The sequence below is a fragment of the Monopterus albus genome, unplaced genomic scaffold (genome assembly GCF_001952655.1).
Source record: "Monopterus albus unplaced genomic scaffold, M_albus_1.0 scaffold3.1, whole genome shotgun sequence".
NCBI lineage: Eukaryota > Metazoa > Chordata > Actinopteri > Synbranchiformes > Synbranchidae > Monopterus > Monopterus albus.
The window spans coordinates 3,993,799-4,015,025 of record NW_018127883.1 but is presented as its reverse complement, the minus strand read 5'-3'; the positions used below and the strand labels follow the sequence as shown (position 1 = coordinate 4,015,025).

The window sequence follows — 21,227 nt, the reverse complement described above, 5'->3', positions numbered from 1 at the left end:
AACTGATGACTAGTAGCAGTTATAAATAATATCTGAATGCACAGTAACTTAATGTTGGAGATACACAAACTACACAAAACCAGGGTATCCATTACCAATACGAGTACAGGGGCAATGAAAGGTCCACAGCATGTAAAACTGGAGTGCATCTTGAATGCTACATGTAGCTAGTGTAGCTCCACCTGCATTGCTTCACATCTCTGCATGGGCATGTAGGTGTCTTCCCCCCTTTTAAAGGGTGATAAATGATGACTGACACAAACAGCTTAAGTAACATACAATATTCAGGCAATCAGTTTTCACCCATTTCTTTTGCTTGAGAGAACTCAGCATGGACAGAAAAAAAATTAAACAAGATGCAAGGTTATAAATTATGACAGAGTATTAACCAGTCTTTCTTCTAAATCAAAATGTTTTGGTTTTCTTGTGCCAGACTGCACAGGAGCCTCTACTTCCCTTCCTGAGTTCTTCATGTACTTTTTCAAGTGCTGCAAACCATATATTATTTAAATCTTCAACGTTTTTTGTTTTCTACAAAATGACAATATTAAAATGCTACAAAGACCAAGGACATCCATTGTCAGTGGAAGAGAGCGGGTCTCCAAACATCATTCAGTGAGAGGGAACCCAACATGCATTGTGGTCACAGAGGTTTGTTGAAAATCTCTCTGCTGCCACTGCTTTCAGCCAACTGACTGGGTGGATCCATTGGGTTGTTATCATTCTTATCTAGGATTTGAACCTGTCTGGACTCAAGATGACTCATTTTGACTAGTTCCCTTTCTTGGCAGCTGTCTATACTTGGCACCAGTCCGTTTGCCAGGTCTTGGTGGTTATTTTTACTTAGTCTGGCATCATGGGGCCTTATTTTAAGTTGTGTCTGTCTGTCGCTTTTGTGAGTGTTTTTCATTGGTGCAGGTCTATTATCATGCTGGGCTGTTCTGAGAGGCACTGGTCCATTGCAAACAGGGATCTTATTAGGCTGCACAGAAAGGGCGTAACGTGAAAACCAGTCCCTCTCAAACACAGCTCGTAACTGTTCCACCACTGTGGAGTTCCTCTCATCGATGCCCTCTGGTTGACTAATCACTAGGCCTGCTCCTGCGTTAAAGGTAAACTCATTTCCCACCCAGTCAAGGTTACCTGTCAGGACACAAAGGAAGAAACAAAACAGTGAACAGACTGTATCAAAAATATCTTCATCTCAAACAAAAACTCCATGCAAAGATGAACAAAGAGCAAGCAGAATTTTCTAAGACCATTCTGCTGTCTGAAGTACCCTGTTTTCAATTTCCAGGAAAGATTACTTTTTTTTTTTTTTTTTTTTTAGAAATCATTAACCATTTTGGAATACTGTCTTATTTTCCTTCTTTCTGAGAGGTAGGTGAGAACTTCAATACCTCTTCCATGTTTTTGCATCAAGTACAAAGTTGGAAACAAGATGCAATTAGCTTGGCTTAGCATAAAAACTAGAAGCAAGGGGAAACAGTTGGCCTGACTCAGAAGTTCAACTAATGGCCTGCTGGCACCTCTAAAGTAACATGTATTAATTAACATTTTTATTAACTCTATTTGTAGTTTGGCTTGCTGAACAACAACTGGAGGCAGAGTAGATGGGGAAAACTTAAAGAATCATTCAGTTTTCTCTGAAACCACAAATTGTTGATGTTACATGTAGGCTATCTTATAACTCTGGGGAGGGCTGGGTTAGCCATTTCCTCCTGCTTCCAGTCTTTATGTTATGCTCGGCTAACATCTTCCCAGATCTAGTGGCATGGTAATGAACAAACTTGAGGGTGGTATTGATCTGTGAAAACAAAACAAATTATTGTACTTTACAGAACGCTGACTTATTCCTCGCAGCCCACTGAAAGTAAGATTTGCATGAAGTGAATAAAGCTTATAGTCAGTGAACTCACCTAAATAAATGGCTCTGTCTGTGACCATAAACCTGTTGTGGTTTATTCCCTGAAGACTTGGCACCCTGAAGAACTTCTACACACACACACACACACACACACACACACTCTCAGTGGTGTAGTGAACACTGATAAAGTGTATCAGTACAAGTGAAAAAGGTATATGTAGTGGCCTTGTACTTACAGCTTCTAGTGAGCAGTTTGCTTGCTCCATACATAGACTCTTCAGGGACCAGATGAAGTTAAAAGTAAGGGGATGAGTGTTTTCCCAGCAACTTATCAGCAGACGAACCCGCACCTTCCTCAGGATCAGAGCCTCTCGGATAAGATCATCGATACGAGACCAGTACCTTGGCACAGATACAGTCACACACAAAGTGGACACGCGGCCATATGGACAAGCATGCATGCATACACAGAGGTTAATCACTTGAATCAAAGCAAGGCCTTAGAGCTTTAAATGATTCCAAAGACAGCAATTCCTCCTCTGCCAGGATGGTTCTAACCTCTGGGCACTGCTGCCGAGAACAGGCAGGTAATCAACGATGGAGATGTATATGAAATGGTGAGCCTCCTGGATGACCCTGGAAATGGCTTCCAGATCACTGCTACGATCTCCGGGGCTGAAAACATCTGGAGAGCTCTGTCAGAGGAAAAAAAGACAGCAAAGACAAGCAGGAAGTGTAGCGTAACAATCATTCACACTGGCATCATCATCATAACAAACCAACTCAGTTCTCATTATAGTTATTGTGCATTTAAAAGAATCAAATAAGACAATGAAATCATTGTCTTATTTGTTTCATGTATGTATGTGTAACTGTGCATTTCCTATATGTGTGTAATAACTGCCATTAGAAAGCAACTTCAATTTGAAAAGTGAATGTACCCTGTGAGCATGTACTGGTGTGTGCTTTGTGTTGATAATCATGTGGAGATGGACAGCCAAGCCCAAATCAACTGTTTTCTTCTGCAGGTGGGATGACATCTCCATCACTCATCTCCACAAAGAAGATAACACTGAAAGACATCGAGTCCCACGGAGACATTTTGTATGAAAAACTGACTCTTTAACTCTCAATAGCTGTCACCCCCACAGGAGATGGTTGCTACACTTGACTGCACTGTACATATTCTTCACATTTTAAAAACATTTGCCTAATTTCGGATATGTATTGTAACCCGTTTCGGATAGACATTTCCCACATTTGTACTAGTCATAATGAAGGCTCAAAGTGAACCTGAAAACATTCACAGAGACCCTACACAGCTATCCAGGGTGGACCCCGCCTCTCACCCAATGTCAGCTGGGATAGGCTGCAACCCCCTGAACCTATTCAGGAATAAGCAGTATAGATAATGGATGACTGTGTACACATTACACCTGATTGGCATCTCCCTCAGTCTTTATGCCTGCTAAGGTGAAATAAACGACAACGTACCCCTCCCAACTTCAAACTGAGTTGAGGTCTAACAGCATAGTCTGTTCAAACACCCCATTTCAAATGAAATGGCACCTAATCACATGAGACACCACTTAACTGTAATAGTATTCTTCTGAGTGCAAGTAATGGAAAGTGAATGTTATTGTCTTTTGACCACAAACACTAACCACTGTTTGCAGGGGAATCAAGAAAGTGACAGATGGCTCATATTTTAAAATCATTTACTGTAAACATTACTTTAAATAAATGTCCCCACTTTTGGAATTTAACTTTCACATCTCTCTAAATTTAACTTATTTCACCAGGGATGGTCTTTGAGGTTTAAAACCTCTTTCCCAAGAGAGCCCTGACAGCATTAAAGATAGAGACAGGGATAAAACTCTTATGCTACATTAACATTCCAACCAGAAGTGATTCAGATGTGTAAACAAACCAAATCAATTTTTTTCACATTGAATCTGGGCCACTTCCATAAGTTGTCCTACATCCAAACATGTCACTAAACATAAGGAAATCACACAATTTGAGAGTTACACACATTACATTGTTGTACGTATTCACATTTAAGTTAAATCTATGCATGTGTGGCAGTTAAGGACCCCAGCCATGTTCAAATTGGAGCTGGATGCATGCCACAAACAGGAATGTGAAACATCAACACAATAAATCAGATTTCTACATTAAAGCTTGTAATGCAATGTAGCCTTCCTTACAAACCTAGTACTTGTGCAGTTAATATGAATACTTTCTAAATTATTGGTTAGCACTGTCACTTACAGAGACATAGGCCTGAGTCTTGGTGTTGTTGAGAGTGAGGTTCAGTGGTTTGTCCCTGTTGAAGAGTGACAAGATGCGCTTGGACCAGAAGGTGGGGATGAATTCTTTATCATGGAGCCCCCAGTAGAGACTGAACACCCTGTGGAGGTCCAGAGCCAGGCAGCTGCAGTTGTACACCAACACACCCAGTTCCTTCCTCTGAAGAATAAACAAAGCCCCTGTTAGACTACCACAATGAAGGACTATGTACAATATGTGTGTTTGTCTGTTTTCTGTGATGTGTTTTTGATACTGTGGTCAGGGATCTCCAGTCCATGCTGGCACTGCCGATGTAGAAATGTCTCCTGTCGACCACCCAGAAGGAGGAGTGGAGGTGGCCTTTGGTCAGTGCTGTTGTGTTCACATAGTGGACCTCAGCATCTAGAGGTAAACAAAAGAGAAAATGTCAAAAGGCAGCAAGAAAAAGAAAAGAAAAACTGAAATTAAGGAAGATGCATGTAGGACAAGAGTATGAATAAAACCAGATCTGGCTACAGACAAACAGGACTAACAAGAAAATGATACACAAAGACAGATGAAAGATGGAAAAAGAGTGAAGGAGTTGATCAGGTTGATCAGGACAAATAGGGACGAGAACAGTCAACAAACTAAACAGACAGAGCAAAGCTGCAGCATGTTTGGACAGAAACAGATACAGTGAATGTACAATATTATACAGAGAGAGTGAGAGCTGACTGTGTCTGGCAAGCATCCTGAGCTCAGTTGAGTTGATCATCTCGCTGGAGATCTTCAGCTGGATTCCTTCAGCTTTCAGCCCCTGGAGCCTGAAAAGCAGACCCCTACCCTGGGGAAAACACACCAACAAATCACTGCGGTTACAGGAAATTCATGCACTGTTGGGAGGACAAGCTTCTTGTTTAGTTTTTGGATTTTCTTTACTATTGTGGCAACATCTGCTGTCATTTATGTGCTACATTTCCCTGAAATCCTTTGTCTACAGCCAGCAACTGTTTATGTTTGCTGGACTTTGTTTTGATCCCACAAGCACTCTCAATGCACCACCTTCTGAATACATCTTGAATGGAGGGATGTTTGCATCTACAGATGTCCTGGGGTACCTGCACTACCCTCTGCTGTCTCTGTGGCAGAGGGCTGTACAATTCCCATACCAGATGGTGGTGCATTCAGTGAAGATGCTTTTGGTTGTGCCCCTGTAGAAAGTCTGTAAAATGTTGTGGTTTATGCACATTCCTGAGCTTGTAATTTTTCCAAATGACAGTTCTACATTTGGTGATAATCGTGACTTTATGCTGAAAATATAAAATTAGAGATGAGTCACCAAATACTGAGCAAAAGTGGAGTGAAGCCAGATACCAATTAATATCTTTGCAGATAGCAACCACTTTCATGTAGTGACATGTGAGGGAAGCTCATTGACTTGCACAGCACTCTTCAGGAAACTCATGCGGCAAAGTCTTTGGAATTCCTTTTTTTTGTGTGATTTCAGGTGATATAGCTGGCATTGCCCTATTTAAACACTTGTAAGTGAGACAAAATTAACTATAGCTGAACTTTTGGCTGTAGGTTCACAAAAATGTCCTGATTATGAGGACTCAAAAAGACAAGCAGTGCACATGCCTGCTTCAAGAGCATCTCCACTTCCAGCACGTGTACCTTTGTCCTTACATTTTTTTTTGTTTTTCGGCAGGTTCAACAGGATGCATTACTAGCTTCCCAGAGCAGTGCATCAACAGAACAACAAACAACCCCTGCAGTCACCAAACCCACAAATGTCAAGACTCATGGTCAAACTATGTTTGTTCTTAATGCCAAGTGAAATAACCACAAAAAAACTGACTAGAAAGTGCCAAAACTCTGGACAAAATGTCAAACATGATAGTAATATCAGTAATGTTAGACATGAATGTGGGATCTTGGTCGCATTGTTGTTTGTGCTTTTACTTCTGAAAGGATCGAAATACTTCTTTCACATCTGATTATAATGTAGAGGAGACAAATAGGCCAAATTCACACAAAGACACAGAAGAGGAGACAAATTTTAAATAAAAATCATGACTTTTAGAATCAAGACTGGTGGCTTGCTCAGGTTTTACCTGTCTGGCAGCAAGCTGGAAGCTGGAGTCATAACCGGAGTAGTTGAGGACCCACCATGGAGAAACTATCTCCACGGACCGGACAGCTTGGTCCAACAAGTGGTGCAGTCCTGCTGAGAGAGGGAGGTGGGATGTGCTATTGTCGAAGGAGATGTCATCTGGGATGTTCTCCATAAGCACTATTCTGTAGAAAACAGCAAGAAACCAGAGTAAAGGAGCAACACAGTGATGCAACAGATCTGCTGCCAGAAGCCATCATGAGACATTTCAACAAAATGAGAAGAAGAAATGAATATGAGCTTCATGGTGTTTCACAAAGCAATTATCTGTTTGCATTAGTGGCATAATTATGAAATTTAGTGGGACTAAAATTAGGCTATATTCCTTCTCTCCTCAATTAAGACCACTGAATGTGTAATTAGCTAACAGCTCCCTTCTTCCTTGTTTTCTGGATCATTAACTTCATGAGAGAAATCAAAATTTTCAGACCAGATCACACTTTCCATTGAAATTCATCAAATCTCATTAAATCAGCTGTACATGTTGCCTCTGGCAGCGGCTGAGAAAACTGAAGACTGATGAGCAGAGCTGTCAGCAATGCACATTCAGTTGCAGCTAGTCAGGGGAAAACACTCATTTTGTTGTATTCCTGGTGGTTTTCCACATACTCCGCTCTGTATACTATCACATGGTTCAGTGTAAAATCACCAGTCTAAAGTAATATTTTGTAGTTGCAGCATAATGAAATCTTATACAAAGGCAATACAAATCAACTCTTATGTCAAACTCAGTGAGCTGCATGAAACACAAAACAGCTATATCCCTGAGCTTATCTGCTTAAGATTCAGTGCAGTCAGGTATTCCTCTATCATCAAACTATGCCTTCAAGTTGAAAGTTAAATGATGTAGGGAATGCTCTCAGGAATAATTGTTTTACATTTAAATTTTTTCTGTACATCACTGAATATCCCAGCACTTTTTGCCAAGCTGTGATGTCAAGTTATGTTGCTAACTATGACTCTCAGCTCTCCCTAATGTATCTCTAGGTCCCATTTTATCCCACCAGGATGTTGGGGGGGACAAAACACAGGGGCATTAGCGCTGGAGTCAACCGATTGAATTAGCCCTGGCAGTCCCAGTTCTGCAGCCACGCAGAACCAGGCTATTATCAAGCTCCAATGCACACAACATTCTCTCTGTCTGGCTTACATTCATTTCCACCAGTAGAATTTTAAGAGGGAAATACTGTATAAAGGGGGAGAAGGAACTGGACATGTGTTAACTGCTCAGATAGTTGATTAGGTCTTTGCCTACAATCCTTCCAAGAAACAAGCAGAACCTCTCCTTCAAAATATTTTTAACTTAGTTCCACTTCAGAGGTTAAATTATATTAAGAAGTGTTATGGTATACACTGCACACTACACTGGCCATATTGACAAAATGTCTATTTGTACATCCACTAAATGATGCTGCAAAATCATTTATTTTGAGTCATGTACAACAAATGTAAGTTCAACAACTTATTTCGATTCTGGGTTGGTCTGCGCCAACTCCTGAGGGAAATAATCGTGTCTCCAGCTGCTAAACGCTCCACTGTGTTCACCAGCTACTGTGTTATCTGCACCCCTTTGCTGAAAACATCTGCTGCCTGCTTGCTGAGCTGTGTGATCGTTCTCTGCGAGTCCATCATTTTATATGATACCTATCGCATTACTGTCGTCATTTCATCCACTGTTGATATAACAGTATTGATTAAGGCAGCTCCTGCAGCAGTGTAGATTGTTTTTTTTTTTTTTTATTATACTTGTGTATTGATTGTTCCCTAAAAAATGTATTTATGATAAATTATCAAGTTGCATATGAGGCTGAAAACGTGAGCTCACTGTACGGTGTATGTTCTTGATCAAGTTAGCAGTGGTGGAAGAAGTACTCTAATCACTTATTTAAGTAAAAGATCCACGGTGTAAACACTCTACAAGTAAAAGGCCCGTGTTCAAAAAGTTACTCAAGTATTAGCATCAAAAAGTACTAAAAACACTCATTATGGAAAATGGCATAATATATTTGGATTGGAATTACTGATGCATTATTGTGTTCCTCACTTTAATGTTACAGCTGGTAAAGGGGGAACTAGTTTAATTTTACTGGCTTACAATTTGGAATTACTGTTGGGTAACAAGTGAATTTTCCACAACAGATCAGTAAAGTCTTATTATACAGTTTTTAATTTTAAATAAATCTCTTTCTGAAAAGTAACCAGTAGCTAAACATAAATTAAATGTAGACTAAAACTTGCAATATTTACCTCTAAAGTGATAGTGCTTACTTATCCAAACTTTTAGCTGTGAAACCTAGGGTTCTGCGATACCAGACAACTCTTGGGACTGAGCCCAGTCCGAGCATATGGTCAGCCAAGGTGTGACAACTTGGGGTCCATCGAGGGCGCCATTCAAGGGCACTCAGGCCTGAGCATGTGATAATGTTCTGGCTTCACACCGAGAGGCAGGTTGCCAACTCACAATTTGAAAAGGTATTCCTGACTAAAGTCAAGTTAGTAATTTGGAAAGTGGCCAAGGGTCAAACTGACTCTTCCCCTCTGATCATAACATGCCAATTTCTGCTACTAGAAATGCCAATCAAAATGTTTAGTACAGTTCGGGAGAATCACAAGTAAACATGGTTCATGTTACTGACAGTTTTATTGAACACCGAGTACAATGAAAAAGCACAAGGAGCCAATAGCGTGCTGTAATGAAATTATACAGAAGATTGTAACAAGATGCAGAATATCATTCTTTGATCTGAAAAGACAGCAAAACTAGAACAACTACAGTCAACTCCCCATAGTGAGGGAAAATAAATTGAAGAGGAGAAGGGGTAATCAACTTCTGAGAGATATCCTGTCAGTCCAGTTTAACAGCTGCAAGTTATGATGAATGGTGATGCTGAGTAGTTTAAGCAGCCAGACAGGGCTATGGGATTAAAAGGTGGAAAACACAGAGGTTGTTACTGCATGCATTGATTTATGCAATCTGTGGTGTGCACTGCAACCTGTATGTGTGCTCAAGGGTGCAATTCAGCCCCAGTATCCAATACCTAAGTGGTGAAAACATCACTGTGCATGAGACTATAAATGCATGAGACACCGAGACAGACAATGTGTCTGAACGTGAAATCCCTCAGGGCCTTTTCTGAATCATAAAGGATTCTCTCAGAGCCAGTATATTTTCTAAAAACTATATTTTACTCCAAAAAAAAAAAATTCATATTTCACATTACTGAGCTGTGCAAGTCTATATACTAAAAGTGAACACTATATCAAATTGCTACAAAAGATGTTTTGTGTAATAATACTATTTACATGCAAATGCTTATGATACAATGTGCCCGCTATAGCACAAAGCAGTAACAGCATGGGATCATGATGGAAAACTGCAGTATGACAGAAGCAGCTCCTGACATCTGATATAAATTATCCAGCGTCTCATGAGCCGTGCTGAGCAGGGACATTAATATGGGTATCATGGGAGCTGCTGCTGACCTGCACCCAGTATGCTGTTCATTTTTAAAGTACATTTTATGTCCACCATTTCATCATGGAAACCAAAAACGCAGTTGCCATTGTAGATGAATACCAGTCTGCTTATTAGCTGTCTCATACCAGGCAATTACACATTTACACCAGGGATATCAGACTTGTACTGGATAGACGTATGCGAGGTTATAAAGTGCTCCCATTTTACTAGAAACAAAGCAACAGTCTTGTAATCATATTTTACTCTAATCACTGCTGAAGTTCATTCTCAGAGGGGAAAAATATATCAAATTAATGTGTTTGGTTCCCAGACAAATACATAAACAATGAGAACTGGGAGATTTTTTTTCTATGCAGATGCAGAGTAGGAGCATCTCATATCTCGTCGTCGAAACGCAGGCATTAACAAAACACATACAAAAGAGCTGCTGAGTCAGTAGTTGGACAACCAATTGGCCCTTAAAGTTTCCTTCTGTGAGAGCAATGGCTCCAAAAACAATCTGCTGTAATTAGATTATTCAGTAGGAAATGTTATGGATTCACTTGGTGTAAACATGGCTGAAAGAGCTTCACATCCATTTCCTTTGATAAATGACATTTACCTTTGGGAATTTGACTACGAGCATGAGCAAGCCCCAGTGCACCCCATTATACCAGGCTATCACTTTTCCCATTTTGCAGTAGAGCTTGCTTTGAGCAAAATACATTATGAAATTATTAATCATGTTGCACTTGTACAGCATATAGGTCTTTCAAAAGATGCATGGTACAATAAAACTTGAACATTAAGTTTATGGGACAAATAGTGTCAAATCTGACAGATTGTCATGTCATGAAGTGACAAGGCCCCAGTGATTCCTGACAGGAAGCCAATAACAGCTGATGAATCTGTTCCAACCCCAAATCTACCCTGACAGCCTCCTTTTCCTCCTCTTTCCATTCCACTCACCCCCAGTCCCCATTACTCCCATATGCCTGCATTAGCCTCCGATTCGACCTCCAGGCTTTAGGGGCCCTTCAGAGAAGGAGACAAGTCCAATTCAGCTTTAGAAGTCAGGATTACACTTCCAACTCTTAGCAGGGGAGAGAGATGCCTGATAGAGGTTGCTGGAAGGGTGTTAAGTGGCTCATTTGAGAAAGGAGAAGGAGCGAGTAGATGAACACTGAAAGAAAGAGAGGGAAGTAATTCAAGGCTGAATGGTACGAGTGTAATAGAGGGGAACCAGTAGGAGGTGGAAAGTAGGAGAACAGGGTTTGCTGTATCAGCCAAATGACTGCTGATCAGCCAGTTTCACTCTGGACTACTAGGACTTAATGCAATGGTTTTCATCCACATTCTTAAAATCAGATTGTAGAAACTTGCTAAAGTCGAGTATAAAGTAACTTTCAAAACAGCCTGGAAATTATTGGGGAGACTAAAGTTTGAATAAATCTGATATGTATTGGTGCTACCTTGTCATTACTTTTCAGTAAACTCCCTCTAAATGAATGGCTATTATTGGGGAGACTAAAGTTTGAATAAATCTGATATGTATTGGTGCTACCTTGTCATTACTTTTCAGTAAACTCCCTCTAAATGAATGGCTACAGGGTTAAAAAAAAAAAAAAAAAAAAAAAAATTGCACACAAAGCAAGGCCAAGACAAAACGGGCTTATTTCAGACAAGCTACAACAGCATAAACTAGAGGCTCTAATTCATAACCATAGTCTAAAGACTTAGAATTAATGTTCTTACACTACAGTGCTACTGTACACATTCTAACTCAAATGAATTCTCAGTTGCTTCTCACGTATGCTGTGTGTCCTGGAAGATAGTCATTTTGAATCAGCCCAATTTACTAAAAGTTAGAAAATTAGGCAAGACTGTTTCACATGACTTCTATTGTACCATTCAAATAGCTGTGAGAATAGATGCAATGGGATGTGTTCGACAAAAAGACATTTCATCTTGTGGTAGGAAGCCCTTTTACCTAATGTGATATATTGAGAGGTTCCTAGCCTACAAAAAGTTCATTTTTAACTTTTCATGTTTTGCCTTTTCCTGATGAAACACTGAATACTTTCTCATGATACCGTTATAAATATGTACATAAAGGCCATAACTTGTGATGGTCACAAGGCAAATAGTTTAGAAACCACTAGTTCTCACCTGCAGTCCTTGCTGCAGTTCTCTTCTGTGATCCCGTCTTCATCTTCTCCCCAAACGTCCACAGCAGAGAAAATCAGTGCCACCAGTACAGCAAAGCAGCAAACCAAGGCAAATATCACAATGCACTTCTGCTGAGACTGCAAGAAAGAAAAAAACAGCACTGGTTTTTAAAGTGTTTTTTACTCTTCAACACTGCTGTAAGAACAAGGCTAAAGTGCCCCGGCCTTGGTCCCATTAGCTGGCTGCTCTGGCTGACGCATCACCCGACTTCCTGGACACTTCAGCAGGTCAGAACATTAGAAGGGAATTTAACATAGGTTTACAAATGACCTCACAATTTCATGGTTTTATATAAAGAACATGAATCAGGAATGAGAAGAGCTATAATCATTATTATATTCTCTTTATAAATCAGAATTTAATACAACATTGAATTCCATGGGAAAGTATATCCATCCTTTTGACTTGTTATGTATATAGTATTTATTCCATTAGATTAAAGTTTAATTACATGTATACTGGAACTGAAAGTCACTGTATAGAAAGTTAATCTATTTCAGCCTCAGGGACCTTACTCATGGTTTCAATACAGTGAGCTGCTGATGTACTGTAGATTTGACTCAATTACTTGGAAACACCCCAACAATTTGTAAAACAATTATAGATGCATCCTGATCCCTTTGAAAGCCACCAGAATAACCAAAACTAATTATCCATGAACACAGCAGACCATCCGCAAAGTCAGCTACTGTATTATCCCCAGAAACAAATCTTCAGATATACATACAGTCAGTGGAGTGTGCCCAGTGGAGCAGAGACACTGGCTGTCATCCTCACACAGCCATCTGTCTGAACTGATATCTGACATGGGAATAAGACATTTCCTGGTAGTGCTGGTGGGTGGAATATTAAACTTGTACAGCTACATGAGAGCTGACAGTGGCATGAAAGTTAAAGTGAATAACCTCCTGAGCATAAAGCAACTGGTTCACTTTCAAGACCCGATTGAGAAAATGCAGGGGGAAAGAAAAAAGAAACAAGCATCTTTACCTCTGAACATCTGCTATTAAAGAACCCCAGGCACTTAACAAAAGCATACTTGGCAAACAAAGCACAAGGTAAATGGAAGTTAAATCAAAACTGCCACTCATCTGCTGGGCCTACCATAAGATGTACTGCAATAAAAGCCTGATGAAGTTCTACTTGCAGGAAACTCAGTCACTGCATGCTTCTCATATATCAAGCTTTTGTGTGCCAGCTGCTGCACATGTGGTCAGATGTTGATGTGCATAATGGCCGATAAATATAGAGACTCGAAATGTGCATTAGGGACGATGTTACCTGACACTGGAGCGCAGTGGAGATCATTACACCTTCAATTACAGGACATAGTCTGTCTCACTGTTTAGAGACACAAATATTTTGTTTAAACATAATGGTGTAAAAAAAAAGTTTACATTTCAGGCAAGGAAGGACCCAAGACACGGTCTAGAGTTTAGTGTTTGTTTCTCTTCAGTTATAATAAACTAAATAAAAGGGGCAAGTAAAACAACCAAGTGCTCAACCTGACAGGGCTTCACAATACAGGTACAAAACTGATGTCTAAACAGAACATCAGGGAGCTACAAGAAACAAACTAAATAACTAAAACAAACCCAGAGAACAAACCAAGAATCTTGCTGACAGGAAAAACTCATAAGAACAGTCCAGAGGTAACAAGGCAAGAACCAAACAGGAGACTGATACAAAAAAAAATCACGTGGACAGGCAGGTGGTGCACAGCGAACCAGACAACAGGGAGGCAACAAGGCATGGAGAATAGAGGCACCAGCCACCCACTGAGGGAAGGAGGGAGGGAGGATTTATAGACAGGAGACCAGGGGGTAACAAGCAGCAGGTGGAAGCAATGAACAGAAATTGTGAACTGGGGTAAAGCTGGGGCAGATGAGGTGACACAAGACAGGAAATCTAACCAAAATAAAAGCTCAAAACAGGAAGCAAGTCCACATACCATAACAAATATAAACTATTAGCAGAAATATGATAGACAGAAATCTCAAAACCCGAGCTAGTTGCATGGTCCATAGACTACAGATAAAAATGGACATTGCATCAGCACTTCTCTATGCAAAAGTGAAACCAAGGTAACATGAATATGGCAGCTAATATCTACCAAAAAGGACAGAAATCATCTCTCAATCAGTCAACCTTTATTTATATAGCACTTTAAAATGACTGGAAGTCAACCAAAGTGCTTTACAGCAGTCAGATGGAATAGTAAAATAAAATAAAATAAGTATAAAGTAGATAACATTTAATTAAATAACAAATATATGAACAGATTCAGAGTTAAAAGCTGCTTAAGTCAAAAGGAAAGTGTCATTAGATTTGTACTTTGAGTTTTTAGTTTGGCTCATGTCCTGTCCACTAATATGGAGGAGGTGGGAGTTATGATCTGTACTGAAACCAGCCATTCAACGCGCAGTGGCTTCACTTCTGGGAGCTGTAATGTCAGCTGTGTTTTATACAGTCAGTGGCATGGCCAGATCCCAGCCGAGGTGTCTTTTTGTAATTTGAGTGAAGTGACCCTTTTACTATGTGTTTCTGGGTTGGTTGATGGTAAAACAATGCTGCCTATCACTGCAAGGCCTGAAACAGCCATTCATACTCATCAATAAAGCAATAATTCAGTAATAAAATTCTGAATCCAACATGATTCTTTTTCTAAGCTAATATGTGAAAACATGCATGCATTTTTTTTGTCAGTGCATTTTAGTTGTTTACAATTACAGCCATTTACAGTGGGTATGCTAGAAAATTCCTCTCTTCTACCAGAAGCAGAGATGGCATTGAGTCACTTGTAGAAAGTGTCATAAATAACGTGATTTTGTGAAATTGCTTGGCAGCTGTTTTATAAAGCTCCCCAGAGTCCATCTAAAAGAGGAAGCGCAAGGTGGATGGCACAGTGCCAGATGCACACACACAGAGTACCCACTGTCTCACTGCTTGCACACAAACACATGGAGACAGAGGTGGAGGCCAGGCCAGAGAGGGTGAATGTTTATTTCCTCAGAGCAGAGGCAGACCTTTTAGACACTCTGCTCTTTGCTGCCTGTTTTCAGTCATCCACCTGCTTTACAAGGTTTGAGAGCAGACACTGTGGTGAGTGACTAAAGTAGGCTCTGTTTTTTATGTCCAAGTTTGTTTGTGTTGCTATGTCACTTTATAGTTAGTGAAGTAAAGCAGAAGGACATTAGAAATACTGCCACAGACGTTTGGCGTTTCTTCACTTTTAATATGCTGATGATTCTTCAAATGTGATGAATGTTGAAAATTCTTTCCACAGAGGTCACAGAGGTAGGGTCTCTCTTCGCTGTGAATGTGCTGATGAATCCTCAGAAGTGATAAATATATAAAACTTTTCCCATGACCTCATAACAATAGAGCTCGTCTTCAGTGAGAAAGTGCTGTGTTTCGCAGTCGGCCAGGACAGTAACACAAACTGGACTCGCATCGTGCCCAGAGAAGCGTCTGTGAGTAACAAGTGAGGATAAAGTGTTTGGATGAGTAGGAAATGTCTTCAAGACCACAAAGAAAATCCAGTTGACTTTGCATTACTGAATGCAGTAGCAGGTTGGCTGAGGGCCCTTTTTCCATCTCTGGTTAATCTGAAAAGTCGTGATCATCTCAGTTTGACATGACTGGTCAAATAAAAGAAAGATACTTGGCGCTCAGATTGTAATGCCTGGACCTCTAGAGCTACATGTCTTTGAAGATTTTCCACAATCAGTCTGTTTGACAGCTCAGTGGAGCCTTGTACATTTAGGGATTTGCTCACTTTTGTGGTAATAGCTGCAGAACAGGGACTGTTACTAGAAACCTTTGTTTAACAAGTTAAGTTGTACATACAACCGTTTACTATGTGATTCTATGAAAGGTCATCTGGTGCTGAAAAGTGAGAGCTACATTACATTATATCAGAGGCATTGTCATTGCCAGTTTTCCACTGAGCTCTTCATGTCAACATCCAAGTTGTAATTATGATGGGGAAAATCAACATTTTCTGAAAGCTTTGCTGTACCCAGGGCTAAAAAGCACAAATGTGCCATCACAGTCTATTGTTAAAGGTTAAAGAAGTTGAATTCTGGTTGATATACTGTAGTGCTATGTTGTAAAAACACTATATGTTTAACCTTAACACATCCCACTGTAGAGTATAACAATTTTGTATCAACTGTCTTTCTACATGTTTAGAATTTATTGCAGGGATCTCCAAGAATAAGAAAGAAACATTAGCAGAAGTTGACATCTGGAGATTGTGAAGGCCATTAAAAGAGCGTTTAACAAAATTCCACTTCATTGTGACTACCTCAAATTGTGTAACATTGCTTCTGTGTCAATTAAAGGCTATGCTTGAATATGGAGGTGAGGTCATCCATCATTTCCCAAGGCAGTCTGGGGATGAATGAGTTGGATCCAGACACTCCCAGCTGCTCTGGTCTTTCCCAGGTAGACTACAACAATCATGCATCCTCACAACTACAATAATCAGTTTCCTTTCAGCTGGGAATTGTGCTCCGGTCTCTCAAGCTGTTCGTTGTTGCCATCCACCCTTGGATCTATTCCCTGTTTCCCACATGGCGCTCAAGGTTAGCACACTGGCTTGTTGAGAGGCCTGCTCATTATCCATCATGCAGTTTAATCTACTATATCATGTTTTGACAAGGGAGGCTAGGATACAGTAGCTTGCAGTTTGTGTGTGTAAAACATTGCTGTAGCAATGGAAACTCTATTTTATGATTTCAGTTGCAGAACACTGACCACTGAATATATTCTGGCTGACAGTTAACTTGAACCAAAGAGTAATTAGTGTCTGAAGGGCCGACAGGCACAACAGGGACTGTGACTAATAATGTGGAGTATAGCTTTCTACCCAGAGAACACTAGAAAATGTACATATGGTCTCTGGTTGGATGGCAATACATGTGTGTTCCAGCTAGTCTAATTAATGTTTGCACAGTGGCTGTGATGAGTGACTTATAAAACTGTTTACACTTTATAGATTGACCATGACAATATAAATCACAGATTCTCATACAGATGAGTTGGATGATTTAAGGAATTCCTAATGCAACAACTTGCAGCACAGATAAATGTTCAGGATAAAATGTTATGCATTTTAAAAAGCATGACTACTACCACTCCGACATCCAAGCCAGCCACCATATGTGTCATCTTTTGAAGGCCAGTCAGGTGATGCAGTGCAGTCGGTCCCTCCCTCCCTGTAGTTTTTCTTTGACCTTTTCCCTGATCTTTTTTGCACTTGACTTAATAGAGGAAGGTCGATGTCCACATCTGAAGACAAATACCAGAACTGGTCTTCACCTTTGAAGGATGATACATTCTTAAAAGTGTTTGTGTATGTGAGATAGCAAGGCAGACAGAGGTCAGAGACAAAGACAGGGAGAAATCATGACAGAGATTCATGAAGAAAGGATCAAAGTCTGACAAGGTGATGAATTTAAGGTCATAGGGGGAACATGCAGTGTGCTGCTGTTCCGGTGAAAACCAGACACTTGTTGATTCTGAGAAAAAATGAATTACAGCCATATGGGATTTTGGTCAGTGTAAATTGTGTTATAACCTCTTGTGCCAAAGTGTGCATGACAAAGATTTGAAGGTGAGAGTTTTGGGTAAAATACTGTAATGTTTTGTGAGCCCTCTCCAGCAAGGGAACAAGTAAGAGAATAAAATATGCTTCTTTCTAATTTGGATGAACTTTTAGATTTCAAATAGTGATATTTTACAGCTTACAATGAAACTGTTATACAATCTGTTCACAAAATGTCCTTGTAATTTTGCTATTACTAAACTATAGTTTACATCATCATTACGCCAAGGATTAGAAGACATCTGTGTAACCAGTGACCACTTCGCCTTTCAAGTATAGCGGACCCTGCCTACTATCAGCACTCTGAAACTCAACGTTTTTCTCACCACACATCCTGGAGACTCTGCAGTAAAATGTCAAGATATCATGTTGGGATGCAAAGCAGTTATGCCCACTCATCCTAACTGGGCTCTCAAATCAATAAGTAAATTATACTTTTATGAAAATTACATGAGGGCCCTGTTGTGCAGGAGCCACCCGTTGACCCACTAATTGGCCCTCTGTCCATCCATTCATTCAGCTCTTGCTTCTCTTCCTGTGCTACACATAGGTCCAGTTGGTGCTGACAAAAGGACAAGTTATATTAATACAGAAAACAGTGATGCGTGATATTTTGCTGAGCTAAGCAAACCCCAACTCAGCCATGTTTCACAGTTATAATTTATGGATACATCACAACATAGGCTACTGATGCTGGTGTAGCAACATGAGCTATGCTATGGGCTTTTTACAGTACTACAGTATCTTCTGATCTTACTAAAAAGTAGATGTTTTTGCACACTCCTGTATTTTGTGCCACACTTCCAACTATCCAGTGCTGTTTCCGGCCCCTGCTCTCCTCTGCATTTCCATAACAGCGATTGTATCCCCTTTCCTCTGTCCACGTCGCCACCAACTGCACCGCACTACTTGTGTATGTGTTGTGTGTGACTTCATGTGTTTGTGGAGGAATCAGCAGGATGTTCAATTACACCGGCTCAGCTGGGGTGTATAGACAGAGATGGTTTACTGAGCACTCATACCCACATATACCCACACAAGCACCCACTTCCTTTGTGAGCCAAAAGCATTTCATTAAAGCTTTGCCAGTAGAGCTGCTCGGTCTTGATCCCTTGACAAACCACAGGCCTTGGCTAAATTACAACAGTATCATGGAACAGAAGCAGAGAGAGTGAGAGCGTGAGGGAGGAGGACTGCCATGAATTGATTCACCTTAAGGGCTCAGCACTCTGTCTCCTCTTGTTTAATTTAATTCAGCTGGACGTTTTAGGGTTGAGAGACGACATTACCAGCAGCTTTTAAAACAGGATACCAGCCAAGCAATCACCCAAGCAATATGTCTTGTATTTGAATTTTAAGACATTTTTTCAGCTGTAGAAGCTGATGAGGAAGATGTTGTGTGATAACCAACCTCTCCAGCTGCATTCAGAAATACACATGAAAACAAGCAAGCCCTGCACACACTGCTTACTTCATTCAAATTATTTCAGGACCAGAATTCTTTGCCTTTTTTCCTGCATCAAAGTCAGAGTTGTTTTTCATGGCAGAATAAGGTTATCATCTTGGGGACAGAGCGATGAGCTGTTCATGAGAAGGGGCTTCAGCACAGCGTCTGCAGTGCAGCTAAAATACAGCTAAACAGCAACTCTTCGCTGTGACCTTTTCCTGCAAGTTTTAAATATACAGCACTTTATAAAGTGCAGCATTTTTTGTCTGAGCATGTGTGCTTTGGGTGTTTGTGTGTGCAATTACAATACAGTCAATGTAAGCATGTGTCTTACGCAAGTTTATACCCTGCAGCAGCTCTTTAGTAATGTCTCAGCTGAACAGTACGTGTGAGTGTTTATTACTCCTGGTGTGAGTGGTTTATGTTTTGGTGTGTAGTGCTGTTAGCCTCCATTTGTGTCTCTGAGAATTTTAGTATATATGTGCATGTGTGAGTATGAAAGGATACAAATGTCTCTGCTAAGTGTGTTCTCTGAAAGTGTGTTCTCTGCTAAGATCTTGCAGTGTTCTGAAAGGTGCCATTTGTTTTGTCTGGTGAAACCTTGTTAGCACAGGGTGATGAATAATGTGTCTGAATCAGTAGCTTCAGGAAGTGTGTGTGTGTGTGTGTGTGTGTGTGTGTGTGTTTCCAATTGAGACTAGCCTCCTGTAAAAAATGATTATATGTTGTTGTGTTTTTTTGTTATTACCACCAGCAGTTACACACTATACTTCTAGCAAGCGTAGTAATTAAGACACGAGGACTGAGCAAGGTGAAGAGTCACAAAGTCCATATTAGGAGGAGGGTTGGGGTGGACAGGTGGTACATAAAACACAGGACATTCTGTACAGTGTTCAGTTCCAGTGTGTAATGTGTGTTTTTCACCTAAGATAATAGATTGTGTGAGTAAATGTAATGAAACTGACAGTTTCATAATTGTAACTATGTTTATGCCGATATTGCGGTTCCAGCGTAGTAGCGTTATTGCAGGAAATGCTCCTCTACGGTAGGTCGTATGAGAGGGAAAGGACAAAAGATCAAATGGGTCATACAGGTGGGGGACTTGTTGTCAGCAGTGAAGAGGACATACACAGTGGCTCCAGACATATTCCAGGCATTTTTTTGTTTTAACCAACACAGCATGTTGAATCTATCACACAGGCTGTGATTTCCATTATTATTATACTAGATAGAAGAATGTTTGCTACAACCCCTGTTTTATGAACATGAGATGAAAAGAATAAACCAGGGAATCTGGTGAAAAATGGACACAGGCTCTGACTTTGTAGTTTCAGACCTCAGTATCATTTGTATAATGAGGGGTGACACTGGCCTGAATGCTGTCTTTTATTGTCTTTGAAGGCATTTTGAATGACACTGTAATTTATGTGAGTGTCACAGTTACTCACTGTGAAATTTAACACCAGACACAGGGTCTTGCGAATTTACTAAATACCACATTACCCATGAGGCACGTCATCATTTCAGAGGCAGTGATGGTGAGGCAGTCTGCTCTCAGAAAGACAAAGATGGAAGTGAATTTCTGGACAACAGGGGAGTGATGTCTTAGTAGCACAGGAGAAAGTAATGATGTGGTCAAGGTGGCGGATAAGTGAACAACAGATTAGTCTTTAACAGTGGAGGCCTAATGTCAGCATTTTGCTTGACTATTACAATTTAGATTTTTTTTATCTGCTGTGGATTTGATAGTTTGCCATGGCTGCATCGGTCCAGACTGTTTTGTACAATACAGAATGCAAAACGAAACATTTTAAATATACCACAGACTTAAGGGCAACAAATTAATATAGGCCTATCTGCAATATATTTATCAATCTGAATAACTAAATAAAGGTGCAAAAAATAAATGTCAAAAAAGATCATCAGGTCATAACAAAGACCTTAATTCAGCGTGTGCACAGCTCTAGACCAGAGCTCAGTTTGGTCCAAGAATTTGTTTTCTGGGCAAAGCTTGCAAAAGCTTTCCTCTGGCTACTGAACACATAGATCCTGCTGTTCTGCATTACACTGCTGAAATGTTCCTTTGACATGTACAGCACTGCATATCAAACTCTGGACAGCTGTCAGAGTGACAGCCAAGACAGCACCAACCAGCCTATAGGCATCTAC

The 21,227-nt window shown here is 40.3% G+C and overlaps 1 protein-coding gene across 4 annotated transcripts in view; it reads right to left on the bottom strand.

Moving 5' to 3' along the window:
* Window positions 1–291: 291 nt before the first annotated feature.
* LOC109960738 (inactive phospholipase D5-like) overlaps window positions 292–21,227 on the bottom strand; it is a 24,464-nt gene continuing 3,528 nt past the window's right edge. The window contains exons 1-11 of one of the 4 annotated variants that reach the window (XM_020601065.1): window positions 13,596–13,765; window positions 13,282–13,341; window positions 11,941–12,077; window positions 6,256–6,439; window positions 4,877–4,985; window positions 4,434–4,561; window positions 4,142–4,339; window positions 2,426–2,562; window positions 2,104–2,269; window positions 1,920–1,995; window positions 292–1,143 (exon numbers count right to left, since the gene is read on the bottom strand). In XM_020601065.1, the coding sequence (XP_020456721.1) occupies window positions 644–1,143; window positions 1,920–1,995; window positions 2,104–2,269; window positions 2,426–2,562; window positions 4,142–4,339; window positions 4,434–4,561; window positions 4,877–4,985; window positions 6,256–6,439; window positions 11,941–12,077; window positions 13,282–13,308 (1,662 nt within the window). In that variant the 5' untranslated portion in view covers window positions 13,309–13,341; window positions 13,596–13,765 and the 3' untranslated portion in view covers window positions 292–643. Of the gene's footprint in view, window positions 1,144–1,919; window positions 1,996–2,103; window positions 2,270–2,425; window positions 2,563–4,141; window positions 4,340–4,433; window positions 4,562–4,876; window positions 4,986–6,255; window positions 6,440–11,940; window positions 12,078–12,727; window positions 13,196–13,281; window positions 13,342–13,595; window positions 13,766–21,227 lie in introns of those variants that run through there. The other 3 variants (XM_020601055.1, XM_020601046.1, XM_020601074.1) reach the window with 3 other exon arrangements.